Source organism: Eubalaena glacialis, chromosome 12, assembly GCF_028564815.1.
Source record: "Eubalaena glacialis isolate mEubGla1 chromosome 12, mEubGla1.1.hap2.+ XY, whole genome shotgun sequence".
NCBI classification, from domain to species: domain Eukaryota; kingdom Metazoa; phylum Chordata; class Mammalia; order Artiodactyla; family Balaenidae; genus Eubalaena; species Eubalaena glacialis.
This window is the reverse complement of record NC_083727.1, coordinates 14,918,537-14,941,885: the sequence shown is the minus strand read 5'-3', so window position 1 is coordinate 14,941,885 and position 23,349 is coordinate 14,918,537. Positions and strand designations below refer to the sequence as shown.

The 23,349-nt window shown below is 38.7% G+C and overlaps 1 protein-coding gene across 1 annotated transcript in view; it reads left to right on the top strand.

Moving 5' to 3' along the window:
- CCDC170 (coiled-coil domain containing 170) overlaps positions 1–23,349 on the top strand; it is a 61,886-nt gene that overhangs the window by 21,565 nt on the left and 16,972 nt on the right. The window contains exons 2-5 of the mRNA XM_061207190.1: positions 808–936; positions 2,262–2,518; positions 6,021–6,165; positions 10,297–10,482. Coding sequence (XP_061063173.1) covers positions 808–936; positions 2,262–2,518; positions 6,021–6,165; positions 10,297–10,482 — 717 coding nt within the window. The remainder of the gene's footprint in view (positions 1–807; positions 937–2,261; positions 2,519–6,020; positions 6,166–10,296; positions 10,483–23,349) is intronic.

The following is a 23,349-nucleotide window of genomic DNA, read 5'->3' as shown; positions in this document are numbered from 1 at the left end:
CCAACGCAGCCAAAAATAAATAAATAAAAAACAAAAACAAAAATCCAAGATAGGCTATGAGATTGAGAATAAATGGCATAGTGGATAATTATGAAGGAGACAGACTTCTATACTTAAATCACATGGTCTCTTTGATAAACACATGAAACACTTTATTCAACAGACCAGAGATGAGTTGATAATCTTTGTAGTCTGGAAACAGAAGAACAATAAAAACTGCCTCCTGTTAACCATCTTTTCTGGTGGTTCTTTGTTGATGCTATCTGTTCTGGTCAGAGGTCAAATAACATTGGAGTTGGGCGGAAGGAAACTCTGTAAAGTGTCAAAGGCCAAATCTTTTTTTTTTTTTTTTAATATTTAATTTAATTTATTTATTTATTTTTGGCTGTGCCGGGTCTTTGTTGTGGCATGCGGGGTCTTTGTTGTGGCATGCGGGATCTTTGTTGCAGCATGCAGGATCTAGTTCCCTGACCAGGGATCGAACCCCGGTCCCCTACATTGGGAGCGCTGAGTCTTACCCACTGGACCACCAGGGAAGTCCCCCAGGGGGACATACCAACTCTTAAATGTCAAACTCCACTACCGTCCTGGGGGAGCCTATCATTCGTTCCTGGGCTGCCTCCTGCTTCCCTTAGAATTTTGAGAAGGAGAATGAAATAATCTGAACCAAACACATCTCTGGGCAGCCTTTCCAACATATTTGGACTACAAAGAATGCTTCTGTACTTAATCTTGCTTTGCACAGCTGCATGGAAAAGATTGTTTAACTCTCTTTTGTATATTTTGTCTTTTGGGGAACCCTATCAGGAAACTTATGATCATCTCTTGGAAGTCGCAGCTACTCCGGAGCAGTTAAACCACTATCGGAATGTGGCCGAGGCTGCCCGGAGTGAACTTGCAGCAACTCTGGTCAAATTTGAATCTGCTCGGTCTGAGGTGAGAGTCTGCGTCTTCATAACTCACAAATGGCCTTGTTAGCTTCTCATGGAGCGAAGCAGAGTATAGAGGTGATTAGAAATAGGACAAAGGGAAACAGTTTTAAACTTTTTGGCAAAGTTTATGCTTATTCTCTCTGCCCCTACCCTCTAGCTGTGGAGAACTCCTGAAAGGCTGTGCATTTGCCGTGCTGCAAAGCAGGGTGACGTGGGCTGGATTCTGGATCTCAGGGGAGCTCTACATCCTCGAGAGCACCTGGGGACTTCGGGTTTGGGCTGTGTGGGCTTTGGATGGCTGTAAGCATCCTTGGGAGTAGCTGCCTTTAATGTGGATTGCTTGCAATCTGAAGCTCTGGGGGTGGAAATCTGAATCCCTTTCTTGTGGTTCTGATTGTCTGGGGGAAATTCTAAGAAGATGATTGGGATCCATTTACCCTCTGGGCTGGATCAGGTCTATTGTGGAGTTTCTGGGAGATTCTCTGTAGACTCACTGTGCTTATAGCCTGATGGCCCCAAGGAATCCTAAGCTTGCCTGTGAGGTAACTAGCCGTCTCACTAGGCTGCCAGGATCCCACTGAAAGATGAATTGATAGTGTGTGTGTGTGTGTGTGTGTGTGTGTGTGTGTGAACAAATGTATGCATGCATACTTACGGTTCCAAAAAAATAGATGCCTTCATAAAGTTTTCTAATGGGGGTGGATCTGGTAGCTTAATAAGGCACATACTGTGCTCAGCATTTTGATGCCACAGAATTCATAAAAGTTAAAGTGTTTCCTTTGTATAAATCCTATAATGATTTTCCTTTTCTCCTATATTTTTTCCAGAAATCCGAGTATTATTTTTCTTTATCACCCACAGTAAGGGTCCAGAAGGCCAGGGGGGAGAAATGCTGTGGTATATCGCATAGTCTGTATTGACTTGGGAAACAGCTATGGCCATGAAATTACAACTAGCCTACCTTGCAGCTTCCTTGTTTCATCGTGAGCAGCAATAGCAGTAATACAGATTTAGAAAATGAATTCTCATTGCAAAATATTTTATTGCTTTTTGCAAAATACACCACACATGTCTCTTGAGTGAGACTCAATTACCACAAGACATTGCTCAATTGTTTTTTGAAAAAGACAGACTATGAAGTCCACTATTTAGGCATAATTTCCCAGCTGGTAATATGGAAACAAATATGAAGAAAAAAAAAAGTAAAGTCGGATGAAGTCATGAATAAAAGATTGAAATTTTAAATTATGATTTTTGGGGTTTTTTCAAGGTACTTCCAACTTATACCATTGACATCTTTTCCCTCTTTTTACTTCTTTTCCATGTTAGCTTCGAGAACTGCGATCCAAGATGCTTTCCAAGGAAGTTTCCTGTCAAGAGTTGAAAGCTGAAATGGAGAACTACAGAGAAAACAATGCCAGAAAATCGTCTCTCCTCACCTCTTTGAGAGACAGAGTTCAGGAGCTAGAAGAAGAATCAGCGGCACTCTCCACTTCTAAAATTAGAACTAAAATCACAGCTCAGTCTGCAATCAAGGAGAACCAGGAGTTAAAAAAGAAAGTTGTAGAACTGGACAAGAAATTGCAGTGAGGATATTTCAATATACTTCTCAGTGGAGCTAGTGTTAAAAATACTAACTTCTTTTTTTTTTTTTAAACTTTAAAAAATAAATTTATTAATTTATTTTTGGCTGCGTTGGGTCTTCGCTGCTGCGCGCGGGCTTTCTGTAGTTGCGGCGAGGGGGGCTACTCTTCGTTGCTGTGCGCGGGCTTCTCACTGCGGTGGCTTCTCTTGTTGCGGAGCTCGGGCTCTAGGGCGCACGGGCTTCAGTAGTTGTGGCACGCAGGCTCAGTAGTTGTGGCTCGCGGGCTCTAGAGTGCAGGCTCAGTAGTTGTGGTGCACGGGCTTAGTTGCTTTGCGGCATGTGGAGTCTAGTCCCGGACTAGGGCTCGAACCCACGTCCCCTGCATTTTTGGAAAAAATAATCATTGACCTCACGTATCTTTGGAGTCTTGAAAATTTTTTCCAAGCTCATTTCTAAATGTCACCAAGAATCTTAACAAACATGGCATTGTCCTAAGCATGTTTATGCCCTATTGATTAGGGTTGCAAATTCTTAGGTATATACAATTTGGAAGATTTCCTCTAAGTAGAGGTTTAAGTGGAGGTGGTGGAATAGTGCACAGGGGGAAGGGTTTATTCAGAAGCTAGTTATAAAAATACCCTGGAAACCCAGAACACCCCAGACCACCCTGAACACTCCTCATTAGGGTTTATTGCCAGTTTATGCAGAGAACTCAGGAAATCTAGGTTTTCTACCCTTAGTTCTGACAAAAGGTGATTACTGAGATAAAATTGGGAGCTACCTGTTCTTAAGATACACTTTAAAAATTCTGTGTATAATAACTTAAATCACTTTACTAATAAAATACTTGATACTTGTTTTACTTATTTCATCTTATAAAGATAAAAACAAAAACCCAGTGTTTCTAGCTCCGGTCCTCTTTCTCTCCTTCCACGTACTGCCAAACTGCTGGAACGTGTTTATACGTACTCACTGTACCAACTTCTCTCCTTTCTCAGATCTACTCCACTGAAGCCACTCATTAAGTTGACCAGTGACCGCGCATTGCAAATTCAATGATCAGTCCTATCTTACTTGACCTTCCAGTACATGAGCCAACAGTTGGCTTTTCTCCCTGAACCACTTTCTTGTTTTAGCTTCCAGGACACTGCGCGTGCCTGCTTTTGATCTTACCTTTCTAGCCACTCTGTCACAGTCTCTTGCTTTGTCCTCCTCATCTCCTTGACTTCCAAGTACTGGAGTGCCCCAGGGCTCAGTCCTTGACTCTCTTCTCCTTTCTATCTAAATTCACTCTCATCCAGTCTCATGACTTAAAGTATGATCTACATGCTCGTGACCCCCCACGAGCATGTAGTTTCTAGATCTAGCCTGGACCTCTTCCCAGCGCTCAAGACCCACATATCTTACGACTTACTGGACATCTCCATGCGGATATCCAACAGGCATCTCAAACGGAACATGTCCAAAATACCTCCTGGTGTTTCCACAAAATCCTCCTGTGCTTTTCCTAATCTCGTTTAATGATAATTCCATTCTTCTAGTTGATCAGGGCCAAAATCTTGGATCGTCCTTGTTTCTCTTTCCTTGATCCTTCAGTAAATCTCATCATCTATCTCTGCCGTCCAAATAAATCTAAGTTTTGACAACTTCCCATTGCCACTAACTTGATCTTAGCGACTACATCTAAAATTTCACCCCACTCCTCCCAAATGTTTCTTACTCCCTTTCCTGCTTAATTGTTTTTGTCTCCAGCCCTTTTATAATATACTATACATTTTACATACATTTATTTTTTGATTATTGTCCATCTTCCCAACTAGAATGTAAGCCCCATGAGGGCAAGGATGTTTATCTGTTTTGTTTACTGCTGTATCTTTAGCACCTTTAAGCATAGTAAGTAGCATAGTAAGTGCCCAATAAATATTTATTAAACAAATGAGTAATAAAATGATATATATTCATTATAAGAAAGTTTTAAAAGATAAAATAAAGTGCCCCCCCAAATTAAAATTACTCACAACCTTACGATTCCAGAAATGCTATAGTTAACATTTTGTTGAACAGATCTTCAGACAGTTGTACATAAATGTCATCATGTAGTGAACTATTTTTCCTGAATAATATGTTGTAAATACTTAAAAAGTCTTTCATTGTATCATTTTTAATGGCCAGTGATATTCCATTGCCTGTTAATATCATAATTTACTTAACCAGTTCTTTTTGCTCTTTCCTTTAGGCACTTAGGTTAGTTCCACTCAAAAAATTATTATAAACCAAGATGCAGTGAGTACCCATGTGCATACATATTTTCACATTTATATGATTATGTCTTTATGATAGATGCCTGGGACTTTGTTGGGTCAAAGTGAAATGCAAATAGAAGTGGAAATAATTTAGAAACTCCTGGAACAGAGAAGTAAGACTGAAATCTTAAACGTATAGAATCATATACATAAATAAATCAGAGCCATAGCATTAACTATGACTTAAATGAGTGAGAGAGACTGAATAAATGTTACCTTTCATATGCTGAAAATAAGAACTTAGAGATATATTGATGTTGGTCTTTTATTGTTATACATTTTTTCTAAATAGAAATATGATATGCTTTTGAGTATATGCAATTACATGCTTTGTTAATCTTTGAATAGCGTGAAAGAATTTGCAGTAAACACTCAACATGGTAAAAAGGGAAAGCAATAATCATGTTTATTATCTAGGGTACTAAAAAATGATGCCAAATTATTGAAATGATCCTAATTTGCCTTTAAAATATGTCTGTTTTTTATGATCTCTTAGTTTTTAACATTTAAAGAATTAGAAATAGACTGTGCTATTTTAGCAAACCTATCTGAGATTTGAAATAAAATATTCACAGCAGAGCATAAATTGACTGATTTTCCTTGATTGGCCCATTCCAATACTCTTTAAAAATTCTGGATGTGCAAAAACTAATAGTGATCTTTGCTGATGATTGAACACCTCTCTTTTCCAGGGGTGGGCACATCCCCTGCTTCTGATGTATTTTTTATTATAGTTATGCTTGGCCATGAGCCAGGGAAAGCTCTAAGTAACCCTTATGGATCATTGTGTAGTGACCAAAGCATGGTCTCTAGACCCAATGTAGCATCACTCTCTTTCTTCCCCACGAAGCCGCAACAGAGACTCACGGCTGCGTGGATCTATGTGTGATCTAGAGAACCACCTTCCACTTCTGCAGATCCTAAAATGTCAGGAACAGGAGGCAGATAATCTGTCTCCCTTGCTAAGATGCCGTAAAGATCTCCCTACATTTCTGCAAAGTGTACGTGCCCCAGAGTTGTTTCCACTTTTCTCCCTCTTTAACTGGGCTTGCAAGACGATATCGTGCTCTGTGTCTGGGAAACTGTGTTGTGTTGAAATGATTATTGGTTATTTCCCGACAGAGAGCTTGAGTTCTGAACTTTGACGAATGTTATCTTCTTTGGTGTTAAAAATTGACTTATTTGTTATTTGCCCAACAGAGAATGTTTAAAGGAAAACGAGGAGAATAAGGATCAAGTCTCACAGAATTGCAGGAAACATGAGGAATTTCTGGCTCAACTTCATGACTGCCTAGATCCAGGGAAGAAGAATGAAAAGGCATCAGATGAAGATTTAATTCTAAAGGTATTTGTATGAAGATTAAAAAGACTATACATTTAGTGATCATTCTGAAGTGTGCCATAAAGGAAGAGCTGTAGTTGAGTCTGGGGGTGCAGGAGAACAGGACAGGAGCCCTAGTACAGTATTAATTGACTGCGTGACCTGGGAAAAACCATATCACCTCTCTGAGACTCAATTCCAAGATCCTTTCTAGCATTATTTGAGATTAATTATTCTCCAGAAGGGATTGATTGTTTTGTCTAAAATGTATTTAGGTTGTCAAATACAACTAATTATTCATTTTAATGATTTGTTTTAGGAAGATTTTTGTTTGTTTGTTTTAGTTACAGACAGAAACAGATACACACACACAACCAAAACCAAAACCAGCTGTGTGTCATTTTTGGGATACTTTTTGAGCATAAGGTTAAGATTATCTCTAAAGTACTTTTTAATTTTACACTAAAGCCAAATAAATAAAAATCCTACTTTAATGGTAGGTTGCCATTGAGATGGAAATTAATTATATCACTACCTGGACTGTAGTGATTCATTAGAGAGCCTGAAGGTATTTGAATGGACACCATATCTTTGATCATTTATAAACCTTTCATATCCTTGCTTCCTGATAGATTTCCATGCAGCCATTCTTTTTTTTAAAAAATATTTATTTATTTATTTAAATGGACGTATAGTTGATTTACAGTGTTGTGTTAGTTTCAGGTGTACAGCAAAGTGATTCATATACATATGATTCAGTAATATATATAGGTATTATATATATATTCTTTTTCAGATTCTTTTCCCTTATAAGTTATTATAAGTTATTGAGTATAGTTCCCTGTGCTATAAAGTAGGTTCTTGTTGGTTGTCTATTTTATATATAGTAGCGTGTATATGTTAGCCTCAAACTCCTAAGTTATCCCTCCCCCCCTTCCCCCTTTGGTTACCATAAGTTTGTTCTCTATGTCTGTGGGTCTATTTCTATTTTGTACGTAAGTTCATTTGGATAATTTTTTTTTAGATTCCACATATAAGTGATAGCATATGATATTTTTCTTTCTCTGTCTGGCTTACATCACTTAGTATCATAATCTCTAAGTCCATCCATGTTGCTGCAAATGGCATTATTTCATTCTTTTCTGTGGCTGAGTAATATTCCATTGTGTATATGTACCGCATCTTCTTTATCCATTCATCTGTTGATGGACATTTAGGTTGCTTCCATGTCTTGGCTATTGTAAACAGCACTGCAGTGACCACTGGGGATGTAGCCATTCTTTTTTTTTTTTTTTAAATACGTGGACTCCCGTATTTATTTATTTTTAAAAATTAATTAATTAATTAATTAATTTTTGGCTGTGTTGGGTCTTCGTTTCTGTGCGAGGGCTTTCTCTAGTCGCGGCAAGCGTGGGCCACTCTTCATCGCGGTGCGCGGGCCTCTCACTATCGCGGCCTCTCTTGTTGCGGAGCACAGGCTCCAGACGCGCGGGCTCAGTAGTTGTGGCTCACGGGCCTAGTAGCTCCGCGGCATGTGGGATCTTCCCAGACCAGGGCTCGAACCCATGTCCCCTGCATTGGCAGGCAGATTCCCAACCACTGTGCCAGCAGGGAAGCCCGATGCAGCCATTCTTAAAGGCCTCCCCTCAGTGGGTTATTAGTAAGCGTCCCACATGAACTCTGTGAAAGCTGCGAAATGATAACATTTTGCTTCAGGAAGTTCCACCTCACTCATGGGTTTTGGTTGCTCAGGCCTGGGGTCTGTCTGATACCCTCAAGGTGCTGGATTCAGCTCCTCCTCTTCCCTGTTGCTAACATGTGACCAGGAGCCTGGCAGGAAAAGTCCACTTCACATTGTAGTTTGGGGGGTTATCTTTAAAGCCAAGTGGTGGGGAAAAGAAAAGGAAATTAAGAAGCTTCTTCTTTCAGGCACCCTTTCCCTCATCAGAGACAATCTCCAGGTGCTAATCTGGGCGTTAATACTGTATTAATCTTGCCTTTTTATATTCTGTACTTCGAATGCTTTGACATCTGGGGCCTTGCTGACCCAGGAAAGACTGGGTCCCAGGATTAGCCAGTTCCTAGTAAATGACTCTCCTGGGTGCACAGCTTTCATATGCAAACCAACAACCAATACAGAGCCCATACCCCAGCCACTTCTTCTATCAGGCTTTTATATTCTGGGCCACTATCCAACTAATCACCCCAGGGTCAGGTGCCAGACAACTAGAGATGGCTCCTACACTCCAGAACCCACTGAAATTACGCAAACTAGGCAATTCTAAGCTTGCTTACCCTGCCTCACCCACTCCTTCCTGTGGAAAACATGTTTTCCCCTGGCTTCTCTGCCTCCTGACCAGCCCTGGCACTCCCTGGGTGGCCCTGCACGGCATGGCGTGCCCCTTCCTCTCAGAAACTGTGAGTAACACAGTTTCAGTGTCTCCTGATCTGTTGGCCTCACCATACCTGAATGATAATATAACCCATATTTTTAAACAGGTACTGGGACCCTAGAGTTTTAGCATCCCCATCACCTGAGGAGGTCCCTGTCTTAAAAAAAAACCCCAAAATCTCACTGGCCAAGAGCAAAAAGGCTACTGTCTTGAACACTCACTAGGTGTTCCCCTGAGAAGGTGAACAAAACCACTGCAATTTCAAAGCCATTCCCTTACTTTTATTGCCCTTATAACCACATGTACACACACACTCTAAGGAAACAGTAGAAAAGAAGGGATTCCTTATTTGACATTCATTCATCCATTTCCTGTACATTTAGTGAGTGATTACAGGATGCTAGACACTCTTCTGGGTGCTGGGATACAGCAGTGAATGAGACAAGACTGAGTCTGTGCCCTCCTAGAGCTTCCATTGTTGTGGTTAAAGATGCTGAGGAAATAAACAAATATCCAGTATTATCCCATGTAGTAAAAGGTGCAAAGAAGAAAAACAAATCAGGATATGGGGAAAGAGAGTGAAGCAGGCTAGAAGCATGGGATGCTACTTTAGGTAGACTGGCCGAGGAGTGCCCCTCTGAGATGGGGACTTTGAAAGGATGTTGGAGAGGAAGCATACAAACATGAGGAAAAGTGTTCAAGAGGGAGGGAACAGCACTGAGTCAGGAGCAGGGCACCATGTTGGCAAATTGCTGAGGCTAAAAGATACATCACTTCCCCTGATTGTCCTAACACAAATGCTGACCCTGTCATGAGGGGTTTCGGGTCTTTCTACAGGCATCCTTGAGCTGTCTTCGTGGCTGTTTCCCTGGGGCCAAGGAGCCTGGTTGGTTTTATTTTCCCTCCTTGTAAATCATACAAGTCTTATTCTCCCAGCTAACCACTCGAATACATTGTTTGAGCATGTTATTCAGGATTTTTCTATGCTTATATTAATAAGAAGGATTTTCTTTTTAAAAAAGAGAGTCCTGGGCTTCCCTGGTGGAGCACTGGTTGAGAATCTGCCTGCCAGTGCAGGGGACACGGGTTCGAGCCCTGGTCTGGGAAGATCCCACATGCCGCGGAGCAACTAGGCCCGTGAGCCACAACTACTGAGCCTGCGCGTCTGGAGCCTGTGCTCCGCAACAAGAGAGGCCGCGATAGTGAGAGGCCCGCGCACCGCGATGAAGAGTGGCCCCCGCTCGCCGCGACTAGAGAAAGCCCTCGCACAGAAACGAAGACCCAACACAGCCAAAAATAAATTAAAAAAAAAAAAAAAAAAAGAGTCCTGATTTCTTCTCTGTATGTCCCCACCCTGTGCCAGGTAACGACTTGCAGGCAGTTGGTGCCAGTGGATGTGGGCTGAATAGAACGCCCTTGCTTCCTTGCCTGCTGTAACTCTGTAGAAACATCACCGGCCCTTGAGTATTTAGCAGCCAGGGGCTTGCTGATGCTTGTTCTGTCTGGGAGCTTTTGGCTGAACTCTCATCATTGTTGCCTTGTAGCTACCTTTTGATTAATTTTAAGTTGACCACTGGGTCTGCACGTAACAAGAGCATTTAGAGGCTGCCTTTGAAAAAATTATCTTTTGAGTGGGTGGAGGGATAGCTCTTTTCCTGTTTTCATGTGATAATGCGATCATTGGGGTTTATAGATCAGAATTGCTTAGAGTGGTATGAAATTATTAATTTTTACGGGACAGCTGTAATTGCTTTCTCTTCAGCTTGGAGAGCTGTGCAAGGAAAACGCATTCGTGAAAGGACAAATTGTTACTCTTGAAGAGACTAAAAATGTCCATGAGATGGAGGCAAAAGCTAGCAGAGAAACAATCATGAGGCTGGCTTCAGAAGTAAACAGAGAGCAGCAAAAAGCTGCCTCCTGCGTTGAAGAGAAAGACAAGCTGAACCAGGTACAGTATGTGGAGCGTGTTTATGAAGCAGAAATTGAAAACCAGCTGTGGATGAGCACACTAGTGTTATTGACTGCAATTTCAAAGGCTCCTCTCAGCGGGAGCTGGGGCTCCATGGGAGTCAGTGACCTGATCTGGCCATTGGATACAGTTTTTTTCTAATTAGAAAAAAAGAAATACAAAACACTTCAAAGTAAAAAGTTTGTAGCTAATACGTCTTATTTGGTTAAACTGTAAGGATTACAACATTTTTAAATTAATTTTTGAACAAATAGGTAATGCATTCACAAGATACAAAATTCTAAATGGACACAGGGGAATGTGATGAGAAGTTATCCCCCAATCCCTTCCCCCCAGCCACCCAGTTGGTCTCTCTAGAGGCAACCTGTTAACAATTTCTTATCTACCTTTCTAGAAATATTCTACATATATATATGCGTATGTTTATTCTTTTTATTTATTTTTAACACAAATGGCAACATACTCTGCACCTCTATGTTTTTCTTTTTATTTACTTTTTAAAAAATTGGTAAGACACTACACACTATTATACACAAGGCTGCTATGAATAATCTATCAGTTCTCATATGTGAGACTAAATCAGCAAGACAAAAATCCTAGAAGTAGACTTGCTGGGTCAAAGGATATGGGGTTTGTAATTTTGAGAGATATTGCCAAAGGGAAGTGACTCTTAATTCCAAACTTTTATTTATCCAATGAATTGCTTTACCTTTTAAATTAGCTGGAGCCTGTTTGAGCATGGGAATTAATACTGTATTTTTTTTTAACACTATATAATCCTTTAATTATATTTTTAAAATTGTGTGTCAAGGAAACTAATTATGGGATTAATAATAACAATTAATTTCCAAAAGCAAAAGTGAGCTAGTGCAATCAGTTAATAAAATACATAGGAGAACATTGAAGAGTAAAGGAGATGGAGTTTAAAATTAAGGAATGACTAATGCTGAAAAAGAGAGGCTCCATAAAGGGTGAAGGTTCAGTGGTGTCCCACAGGCTGTGACGGGGGTTCTGGAGTTGGCGGGATACAGTAGAAGGAGCCATCTTTGTGGGATCATCTCTTAGGTCTTCCAAGTCTACAGTGACCTCACTGCCAAGCTGAGGTGAGATGGGAAGTTGGAATATGAAAGTGATCCACAGTAATGATAATAATTTCTATTTCCCCCCAATTCTCTGTATCAAAAGCCCTTCTTACCACTGGATTTCTCCTTCTGTCACATTAACTTTGTGAAATGAGTAAAAATTTTATCACTGTTTTCAAGTCACTTCAATCATTTGAGCACCTTGTCTTAGTCTCCTTCGGCTATCATAATAAAATGCCATACACTGGGTGGCTTAAAAAACAGACATTTATTTCTCATAGTTCTGGAGGCTGGGAGGTAATTACATTTAGTGACCTCATCTAAATGTAATTACCTCTCAATGGTCCCATCTCCAGACACCATCACGTTGGATGCTAGGGCTTCAACATACGAATTTTGAAGGGACACAATTCAAATAACTCAATTATTTTTCTTCAAATTTTTCTTACAAAAAATTTCAAACATGTATAGAAAGGAATACAATGAACATCCATTTATTACCCACCCAAATGCAACAGTTGTTAGCATTTTGCTGTATATGCTTTATTACTTTGTATACACACACACACACACACACACACACACACACACAAAATAGGTTTAGACATCGTATGTATTGTTTCTGACTACAGCAGCATATATATTCTAAGAATAAGGACATTACCGTACATAATCACAATATCATTATCACATCTAAAAGTCAACAATAATGCCACAATATCATCCTTGGAGGTTATCAGACCCACAAGTTTTTTGTACTCCTTAAGAGGTGGAATTTAATCCCCCTCCCCTTGTGGGTTGGATGAATTGGCTCACTTCCAGTGAGTGGAATATGTCAGAAGTGGTGGGATCTCACTTATGAGATTGGGTTATGAAAACACTGTGGCTTTTGTCTTAGATACACTCTCTTGAATTCCCTTGCATCATTGCTTTTGAGGAACACCAGCTGTCGTGTGGTGGGGCACTCAGGTAGCCAGCCGCATGGCCCAGGTGCCCAGGAACCGAGGCCTATCAGCTACCATGTGAGTGAGCTTGGAAGTGGATCCTCCTTCAGATGATCTTGAGATGACAGTAGCCCTGGTCAACAGCTTGACTATAACTTTCTGAGAGACCTTGAGTCAGAAACACCCAGCTAAGTCAGTCCCAGATTTCTGGCCCATAGTGCTGTGAGATAATAAATGTTTGTTGTGTTAAGCCACTAAGTTTGGGCTAATTTGTTACACAGCAATAGATAATCAATAACCATCTAATATTGACATTCAAATTTCATCATTTTCTACAAGAATGTCTTTTATAGCTGTTTTCTTTCCCAAACTGGGGCTCAGTCGAGGTTCATTCATTGCATTTATTTGTTATGTTTAACCTTTTATAGTTTTTCAAAAAATATTATTGACTTGTACAGAGTACAGAGCAGTGGTCTGATTGTTTCTTCAAGATGTTATTTAACTTGCTTATCTATGCCCTGTACACTTAAAGTTGGATCTAGGGGCTGTATTGGATTCAGGTTAAACCTTTTTTCACAAAAAATTAATGAATGAATTAATTTTTGGCTGCGTTGGGCCTTTGTTGCTGCACATGGGCTTTCTCTAGCTGTGGTGAGCAGGGGCTACTCTTTGTTGTGGTGAGTGGGCTTCTCATTGTGGTGGCTTCTCTTGTTGTGGAGCACGGGCTCTAGGCACGCGGGCTTCAGTAGTTGTGGCATGCGGACTCAGTAGTTGTGTCTTGTGGGCTCTAGAGCACAGGCTCGGTAGTTGTGGCGCACGGGCTTAGTTGCTCTGTGGCATGTGGGATCTTCCTGGACCAGGGATTGAACCTGTGTCCCCTGCATTGGCAGGCGGATTCTTAACCACTGCGCCACCAGGGAAGTCCCCAGGTTAAACCTTTTTGGCAAGCATATTTCAAAGCTAAAGTTGTATACTTCATATTGCATTGCATTAGAAGCAGATAGTGTTAGATTTTTCCATTGTTGCTGAAACTAAGTTTGATTGCCCATCTCTTTAGTGTAAAGGTACATTTTTTTTTTCCTGCAGTTAAGTAAGGTATCTGTGGGGTGATCATTGGCAGGTTATTTCTGTTCCGCATCAAGTTGACCTAGTGATGTCATCATCCATTGATTCTTTTCTGGATTAACTTACATCAGGGGTGGCAAAGTGGTAATATTCTAATTTCATCCTTCCTTCTACTTATTAGTTGACATTCTTACCTAAAGAAAAGCTTTTTGTTTTCTTACCTTTTATTTTCAATTCTATGGACACATGGATTTTTATTTATTGATACTTAATATGTTATAATCAATTATTATCCTTTTGGCTTTCCAATCCTCCATGTTTGGCCAGGATGAGTCCCTACAAGATGGTCTCTGTGACCTTATAACCTGACTCCTTTAGTCTTTCAATGCTTCCTTGCCTTTTGACAGAAGATGATCTCTTAGGCTCACTTACAATTTTCAGGCCACAGAACTAAAAGCAGCCTATTCTCTATGGAGCTTTGGCTCCTTTTACTGGGGAATGGTGCTTAGAAACCAAGATTCAGGCTTTAGGTGTGCTCATTGCTATTGGGGTGTCATTGCTTTCAGTGGACAGAGCTAGAAATACTTTTTTTAGTAATAAATTAATACTGGTGTTTTTAATTAAAAGTAATATTCTAGAGTTAATTAGAATATTACTTTTAATTAAAATTAATTAATTAAAAATTAATTTAAAAAATTTAAAATTAATTAATTTATTAATTAATTAATATCTTTTAACTCTATATTAGTATCTTTTGGATCCTAACAATAATATTTACTCATTTGCTTTGTCTTACAATATACATAAAATTATTTCAAAATTACACTTTCAATATTCTACCTATAAGTAAACCTTCTTAGTGAAGTTTAAGACTCTCAGACTTCTCTGGAGATGAGCAGTAGGACATGACAGTGTATTGCAAGAGCACATTAAAAATACAGAACTTATTCCTCTTCTTATATGTGTCTTTACTTGTAAATGACTGATGATGCAACATTGTTCAGACTTGTGAAACACATTCACATTGGGATCAAGTTCCTGCCAAAATAATACAAATTATTAAAAAAATATGGGCAGTAAAAAGCTTGAGGTCTTTAATAAAGTGCTCATTCATGGGATTATGACTCCAAAGATTTACTACTGAAAAACACTGTCAAGTGGTTTTGCTGACACATTAATGTTCTCAGGGAGAGTCTTCATAATGCTTTCTAAAGCTCTGTTTTTGAGGTTGGAAACTTACTTTATTAAAAGTCCAGAATGACTGCTGAGGTAGAAGTATCTGCAGGGCTGGGGTGCTGTTTCTACCAAACTCAGCTTTTCTTATTATCTTAATGATTTTTTTTAAGTTACTTTATGAAAATTCCCAAATAAAAATCCAGGTGATTTATTATACATATGGATAATATATTATTTGACAATCTTTAATAGTTAAAATTGCAGTACGTTTTAAAAACTTTTATAGATTGGCACCTTTTTTTGTTGCTGTTGTCTCGAAATAATCTAATGCTGAGAAAAGTAGTCACTTTATCTACATTAGCCACACACATTTCCTAGAGACCAGACATTTCAATCAGTGAATCAGAAATTAAACTTACGTAATGGATTTAAAATAGCTTATTTTCCTTCACACTGTTCACATTTTCCTTAATTCTATTGGCCAGAATTGAAGCTAGGAAAGAATATTGGTTTTGGAGTCAGCAGGCTTGGTTTGGAAGGATGTCCCTTCTGCTTTCTTGGTTTGTTGTCTACAGCAGAGTGTGTAAGAGGGGAGAGGCTAAGAGAGACACACTGAGCAGGGTGGCTCAGAGGCGAGGCTCTTGGGTTTTTAATATAGGCTCCAGAATCATTTGGCTGTGTGATCTGAGGCATATGACTTTACCTCTTTGAACTTCAGTTTCTTGTATGTAAAATGGGAAAATAATTTAATGATCTACCTCTTACAGTTATCATTAGGATTGAATGATGTAATCTACATATGGTACTCAAGACAAGCCCAGCACATAATTGATGCTCAGTGTTTTAATTTCCTTTTCCTAGTTATTTACTTTTATCTAGGGATTAAAATAAATGTATGGTTATTATTTTTTTTAATAATTAATTAATTAATTAATTTATGGCTGTGTTGGGTCTTCATTTCTGTGCGAGGGCTTTCTCCAGTTGTGGCAAGCGGGGGCCACTCCTCATCGCGGTGCGCGGGCCTCTCACTATCGCGGCCTCTCTTGTTGCGGAGCACAGGCTCCAGACGCGCAGGCTCAGTAGTTGTGGCTCACGGGCCTAGTTACTCCGCGGCATGTGGGATCCTCCCAGACCAGGGCCCGAACCCGCGTCCCCCGCACTGGCAGGCAGACTCCCAACCACTGCGCCACCAGGGAAGCCCGTATGGTTATTTTAAGAGTACAGACATATGGAAAGAGTTCCTGGAAGTGAGAACTTATCAGACAGGATAAATTACTAAAGAAGTTAAAGATCTCTTTATAATCATAGAATCACAATGTTGGAAGTGACCCTAAGGTCTTTTAGAATCTAGATCATCTAACTCTCTATTTGAAATAAGAATCATCTCTAAAATGTCCCTGTCTAGCTAGTGCCCAGTCTTCCCTTGAACTCCTCCAGAGGCAGGGAACTCACAGGAGGTCCACCTCCTCTGTGCAGTCTTAATTGTTTGACAGTTCTTCACTGTAGCAAGTCAAGATCAAAATCCCTATAATTCACGTCCTCATCCTGGTTCTCTCTTTTTTTCCAGTTTTATGGAGATATAATCGCTAAACAGTACTGTATAAGTTTAAGATGTAGAGCATAATGGTTTGATTTACTTACATCGTGAAATGATTACACAATAAGTTTAGTGAGCATCCATCATCTCTTATAGATACAAAATTAAAGAAATAGAAAATTTTTTCCTTGTGATGAGAACTCTCAGGATTTACTCTCTTAACAACTGTCCCGTATAACATACGGCAGCATTCATTATACTTATCATGTTGTACATCACATGCCTAGGATTTATTTGTCTTTTAACTGGGAGTTTGTACCTTTTGACTGCCTTCATCCAATTCCCCCTTCCCCTACCTCCCACCCCTGGTAACCGATGAGTTTGTTTGTTTTTGAAGTATATTTGTCCTACAACACTATGTTAGTTCCTGTTATGCAACATAGTGACTTGATATTTCTATACATTTCAAAATGATCATCATGGTAAGTCTAGTTACTGTCAGTCACAATAAAAGGATATTACGTAATTATTGATTATATTCCCCAATGTACATTTCATACCCATGACTCATTTATTTTGCAGCTGGAAGTTTGTACATCTTAGTCTCCCTCACCTACTTCTCTCCTTCCCTCATCCCCCTACCCTCTGGCAACCACCTGTTTGTTCTCTGTATCTATGACTCCATTTCTGTTTTGTTAAGTCTGTTCATTTGTCTGTTCATTTAGATTGCACATATAAATGGAATCACACAGTGATTCTGTGTCTTTCTCTGTCTGACTTATTTCACTTAGCATAATACCCTCTAGGTCCATCCATGTTGTTGCAAATGGCAAGATTTCATTCTTTTTTTATAGCTGAGTTTATAGCTGAGTTATATATATATATATATATATATATATATATATATATATATATATATATATATAATGCTGCAAGGAACAAAGGGGTGCATATATCTTTTCTAATTAGTATTTTCATTTGCTTTGGATAAATATCCAGGAGTGGAATTGCTGGATGATATGGTTGTTCAATTTTAAATTTTTTGAGGAATCTCCATATTGTTTTCCACAGAGGCTGCACCAATTTACATTCCACCAACTGTGAACAAGGGTTTCCTTTTCTCCACATCCTCACCAACACTTGCTATTTGTTGTCTTATTGATAATAACTGTGCTGACTGGTGAGAAGTAATATCTCATTGTGGTTTTGATTTTCAATAGTGATGGTGAGCATCTTTTCATGGATCTGTTGGCCATCTGTATGTCTTTTTGGAAAAATGTCTATTCAGGTCCTCTGCCCATTTTTCAATCTTGTTCTCTCTTTTTTTTTTTTTTTTTGATGTTGAGTTGTATCAGTTCTTCGTATATTTTGGCTTTTAACCTGTTAAAAGATTTATTGTTTGCAGATATCTTCTTCCATTCAATAGGCTGCCTTTTCATTTTGTTGACAGTTTCCTTTGCTGTGCAACAGCTTTTTAGTTTGATGTAGTCCCATTTGTTTATTTTTGATTTTGTTTCCCTTGCCTGAGGAGACTGGTCCAAAAAAATATTACTAAGACTGATGTCAAAGAGCATATAGCCTATTTTTTTTTCTAGAAGTTATATGGTTTCAGGTCTTACATTTAACTTTTTAATCCATTTTGAATTTATTCTTGTGTATGGTGTGAGGAAGTAGTCCCGTTTGATTGTTTTGCATGTAGCTGTCTAGTTTTTCCAACGCCATTTATTGAAGAGGCTGTCTTTTTCCCACAGTATATTCTTGCCTCCTTTGTTGTAGATTAATTGCCCATATAAATGTGAGTTTATTTCTGGGGTCTCTATTCTATTCCATTGATCTACATGTCTGTTTTTGTGCCAGTACCACACAGTTTTGATTACTGTAGCTCTGTGTAATAGTTTGAAATCAGGGAGCATGATACCTCCAGCTTTTTCTTCTTTCTGAAGAAGGTTTTGACTATTTGAGGTCTTTTGTGTTTCCATACAAATTTTAGAATTATTTGTTCTAATTCTGTGAAAAATACCATTGGTATTTTGATAGATATTGCATTGAATTTGTAGATTGCCTTGGGTAGTATGGTCATTTTAACAATATTAATTATTCCAGTCCATGAGCATGGTATATTTTTTTATCTGTTTCTGTCATCTTCAGTTTCTTTCATCAGTGTCTTATAATCTTCTGAATACAGGTCTTTTACCTCCTTAGATTTATTTCTAGATATTCTATTCTTCTCGATGTGATTGTAAATGGGATAGTTTTCTTGATTTCTCTTCCCGATAGTTCATTGTTAGTGTATAGAAATGCAACAGATTTTTGCATATTAATTTTGTATGCTACAACTTTACTGAATTCATTGATGAGTTCCAGTAGTTTTTTGGTGGCATCTTTAGGATTTTCTATGTGTAGTATTATGTCATCTGCAAACATGACGGTTTTGCTTCTTCCTTTACAATTTGGATTCTTTTAATTTCTTTTTCTTGTCTGATTGTTGTGGCTAAGACTTCCAATACTATGTTGAGTAGAAGTGGCAAGAGTGGGCATCTTTGTCTTGTTCCAGATCCTAGAGGAAATGGTTTCAGATTTTCACCATTGAGTATGATGTTAGCTGTGGGCTTGTCATATATATGGCCTTTATTATGTTGAGGTATATTCCCTCTATGCCCACTCTCTGGAGAGTTTTTTTTTTATCATAAATGGATGTTGAATTCTGTCAAAATCTTTTTCTGCATCTATTGAGATGATCATATGATTTTTATTTTTCAATATATTAATGTAGTATATAACACTGATGGATTTGGAGATGTTGAAACATCCTTGCATCCCTGGGATAAATCCCTCTTGATCATGGGTATGATCCTTTTAATGTATTGTTAAAATTGATTTGCTAATTTATTGTTGACGATTTTTGCATCTATGTTTATCGGTGGTATTAGCCTGTAATTTTCTTTTTAGTGATTCTTTGTGTGGTTTTGGTATCAGGATAATACATGGCCTTGTGGAATGAGTTTGGAAGTGTTCCTTCCTTTGCAGTTTTTTGAAACAATTCGAGAAGGATAGGTGTTAACTCTTCTCTAAATGTTTGGTAGAATTCACATATGAAGCCATCTGATCCTGGAATTTTGTTTGTTGGAAGTTTTAAAATTACTGATTCAATTTTATTACTGGTGTTTGGTCTGTTCATATTTTCTATTTCTTCCTGATTCAGTCTTGGAAAATTGTATGTTTCTAGGAATTGGGGCTGGCTGAGTGGCCCAGGGTGTCCCAGAGCTGGTGTTGGCTCCTTCGTGTGTGGGCTGGGTCCTGACATGGCAGGTTCCTGGGTTGTAGTGGTCCTGGGTCTGTTGTCTGCCTGCTTGTGGGTGGAGTTGGTTCCTGGGGTGGCTGGCTGAGGGGCCCAAGGTATCTCAGAGCTGGTGTTGACCTCCTAGTGGCTGTGGCCAAGTAATATCAGCTGGCTGTGGGTCGTGGGGGTCCCAGGGCTAGTGCAGGTGCGCAGGTTGGGGGGGCCTGGTCCTGGGCATTCTGGTGGGTGGGCTAGGGGATTATGGGGTCCTAAGGCAGCCAGCCAGCCTACTGGTGGTGCTGTATCCCTTCCCAGCTAGCTACTTGGCCTGAGGCATCCCAGTACTGGTGCCAACAGGATGGTGGGTAGGTCTGGGTCCTGGCGCTCATAAGCTAGAGGAGCTCACCGTTCTAAAATGGTGAGTAATTAAAATGAAAATAAACACTAAAATAATATCTGCTCATATTATAAAAAATTAAAAATGTTCATAAGGCTCCAAAGTAAAATTAAAAATCATCTCTCCTTCCACTTCTAGCCTCACTTTATTTTACACTCTTGTTTTAACCTCTGATATTACCATTAAGACTTTAAAGCAATACATTTCTGTTCCTGATTCAACAACCTGAGATAGTATTTTTAGATGTTCTGCTATGATATATGATGAATTTAATGCTTCCTACTTTTTACTCCCATCGTTCTGCATTCCAGTTTTTATTATATTATTGTATTTACCTTGTCAAGGTTTGTAATATTTTCATTCTGTTCTGTAACTATAATTAAGTTTTCAATGCTTTGTCTTTAGGTTCATTCAACACATTTAAAGTAAATTAAAACAGAATTTAAAATAACATGATTGCATAAATATTTTTATTATGGGTCTAATCCTAGCATGTGATGCAGAACTCATTCCATTTTGACAATGTCCCTCTTAAAATTTCAGCTGGGAACTGTCCATGGTCCTCCAGGCACAGTCTGACCAGTTCAGGGCAGAGCGTTTTGCAGTACTGAAGTGAAGCCCAGGAACACACTGGCCTCATGGACAGTTAAATTTACTGTTAACTTGTATCGGGTTTTTCAATAATGGGAATTTCAAATTTAAGTTGAATTCTTATTATTTTCCAAGGTTGATAATGCCACTGGGATAGCTCAGATTTGGGAAAGGTCTTCCTCCTTTTGAAGTAAAATGTTACTCTGCAGCTTCCACTCTAATAGATCATGGAATTACAGGGCCAAAGGATATTGTGCATATTACATGTTTTAGATATTTATATCAAAATTATACCTATTCACACTTCCACCAGCAATGTATGAGAGGACATGTTTGGGGGAATTTCTGAGTTTATTTGTTAATGTTAACTGCAGTAGGTAGAAATAACCAACGAATTTTTAATTTTATGAAATTTGTCTAGGGTTGGATGAATTAAGCTCAAGCCAGAGGTTTTCTACCCTGATGATAATTAGTCATTTTAGTTTTGAGAGGCAGTTTGATCTCAGGCATATCCAAATCCATAGGATGGTTAGCAACATTGTAATAGGAATCAATTGTGTTTTAAAAACACAAACCTTTGAATGATTTCATTACTTAATGCATTTAATTGGGAAGTTAAATTGAGCACCTTGATCATATTATTTACAAATGTTTTTGTTAAAAGTAATTGTGAAGGGGTCATTATACATTTGTTGCATTAGTAGCACTGAATCTAAAGATTTGTTAATTTAAAAAATTTTTAAAGTGATCCCTGTCACTGACTCGATAGGGTCTGTGCTCATTTGCCAGTGCGATTTCTTCTGTGGAGGTCAGCCCTGATTTTGCTCTGAGGGAGCTACTTGTTTCTTGTTCTGTGTGTCAGTGTGCTCTGACAGCAGTCCCGAGGTCCTGGCCGGCGACACCAATGTCACATTACTTCAGTGTATCCTTGAGGTAGCCATGCAACCAGACTCCACTCTAGCCGCTGTCTCCCAATAGCCCTACAAGTAATTGCATTTGCAGTCTGAGGACATCTGTTTCCAGCAGACCGGCCGCGTGCCTCTGAATTCTGAAGCGCTTAATCAGAGCACTGGGGGAGTAGGTCCCCAAGGCCTTGTCGCTGGCTCCCGAGTCTGCATTTCATACGAGAAACAGCATATAGTTCACTGGGCTGAAATGTGTCCAGAAAAAAAAGTCTGACCTGCTGCCATGTGCCACTATATTCTATGACCACAAAAGAATTTTCTGATTTTTATTAGACATAAGCATTGGTGCTTTGGATTTGTTAAAGAAGACTGTTTTGACCCTGGTCTCTAAGGCAGTGAGAAAACAGTCTGATATTGGGGTGGAAAAAATTCCTCATAGCCGAAATATTTTAATTGTGTTTATTGGTCTCCTGGTGTAAGCTGCCGATTGATTAGTTTATTCCAAACTGACAGTAAGTCTATAGTACTCAAGTGTCTGATATATTTTTTGTGTATTTTTAGAATCTTTTGTAAATTCCTGGTTAAAAATGTCTCTCCATTGGTCATGGAAACTCCCCTCTTTTGCATTAGGGACTTTCTTTCAATGTAAAAGTTAATATGTAATTTCCTATCGAGTTTTAGAACTCTGAGGGGATTAGGATTAATTTTCATCCCTGCATCATCGAACTTAGGACCTCAGTTTTCTAAACACACATTAGATGGTAGTTTCTAAGTAATACATGGGCCCAATTTATTATCGCCAATGCTGATACTAGTTACTCTAATTGAGCAGCTACTGTATTACTATCTGAAAAGAAATCTGTAAAGTGTTAAAATATTGTATTTGTGATAAAGTGTACATAATTTAATTAGCAGTAATAATGGGACTTCTCTGCACAGACGACTGGTTTGGAAAGGGAGCGGGGAAATGGAGCTGGTGCCAGGACCTGGAGAAGCAAAGCATTTCACAAACTAGTTTCTATAATTAGTTTGGTTATTACATCTCTGAAAGGGACAGCTTTCCCTAACTACCTACATCAACTCGATGACTTTTCATTCAAATTGATGCCCAAGACTTCCTTGATTTAAAAAAAAATCACCAGAAAAAAAAAAAGGAAGATATTCTCTTTCTTTTTTTTAAAATAAAAAGTAAGAGGTAGCATTTCAAGTAACATTCTTCCTGTCTTCAAGCTCTAGTGCAAAAGGGATGATTGCATTTTAACTAGCAGCCTGAAATGTTACTGGCCAGTTTAGACGTAGAATCTGTTACTTGAAGATATTGTTTCTTTTTAGTTATTTTTGCCCCTAACATACTATTTTAAATAAAAACCAAAAATATGTTTGCCATTTACCAAGACTACAGTATTATAGCAGTGCTGGCTAACCGACTGCTTCATCTTATTTGATGTGAATTCACTTACTTTGGAACTTGATGTCCACAAGTTTTTTTTGTTTTTGTTTTTAAGTGAATTTTAAAGATATCCTTTTTATGCCTCTTTGTACCATTCTACATAGAGTAAATAGAAGTAGGTGTACTGGTAACTTTCTCAATGCCCTTTATTTTTACAAACCTAATCATACATATAATATTCTTTGAAATTATTCTTCTCAGTATGGTACTCTATCTCCCTCTAACTTTTAATCCTCCCACCCACCAAATGGCTACTCCTTTCTATTTCCTTTCTTCAGGTTCTATCAGTATTGGTTTTATTTTTATGAGACAGGGGGATACACAGTCAATGAATATTGAAAGAAAGATTTTACTCTCCTTTATACAATGATGTTTTATGATAATTCTACACTGTTATTTAAAATAGTTTTAAGGGGAGA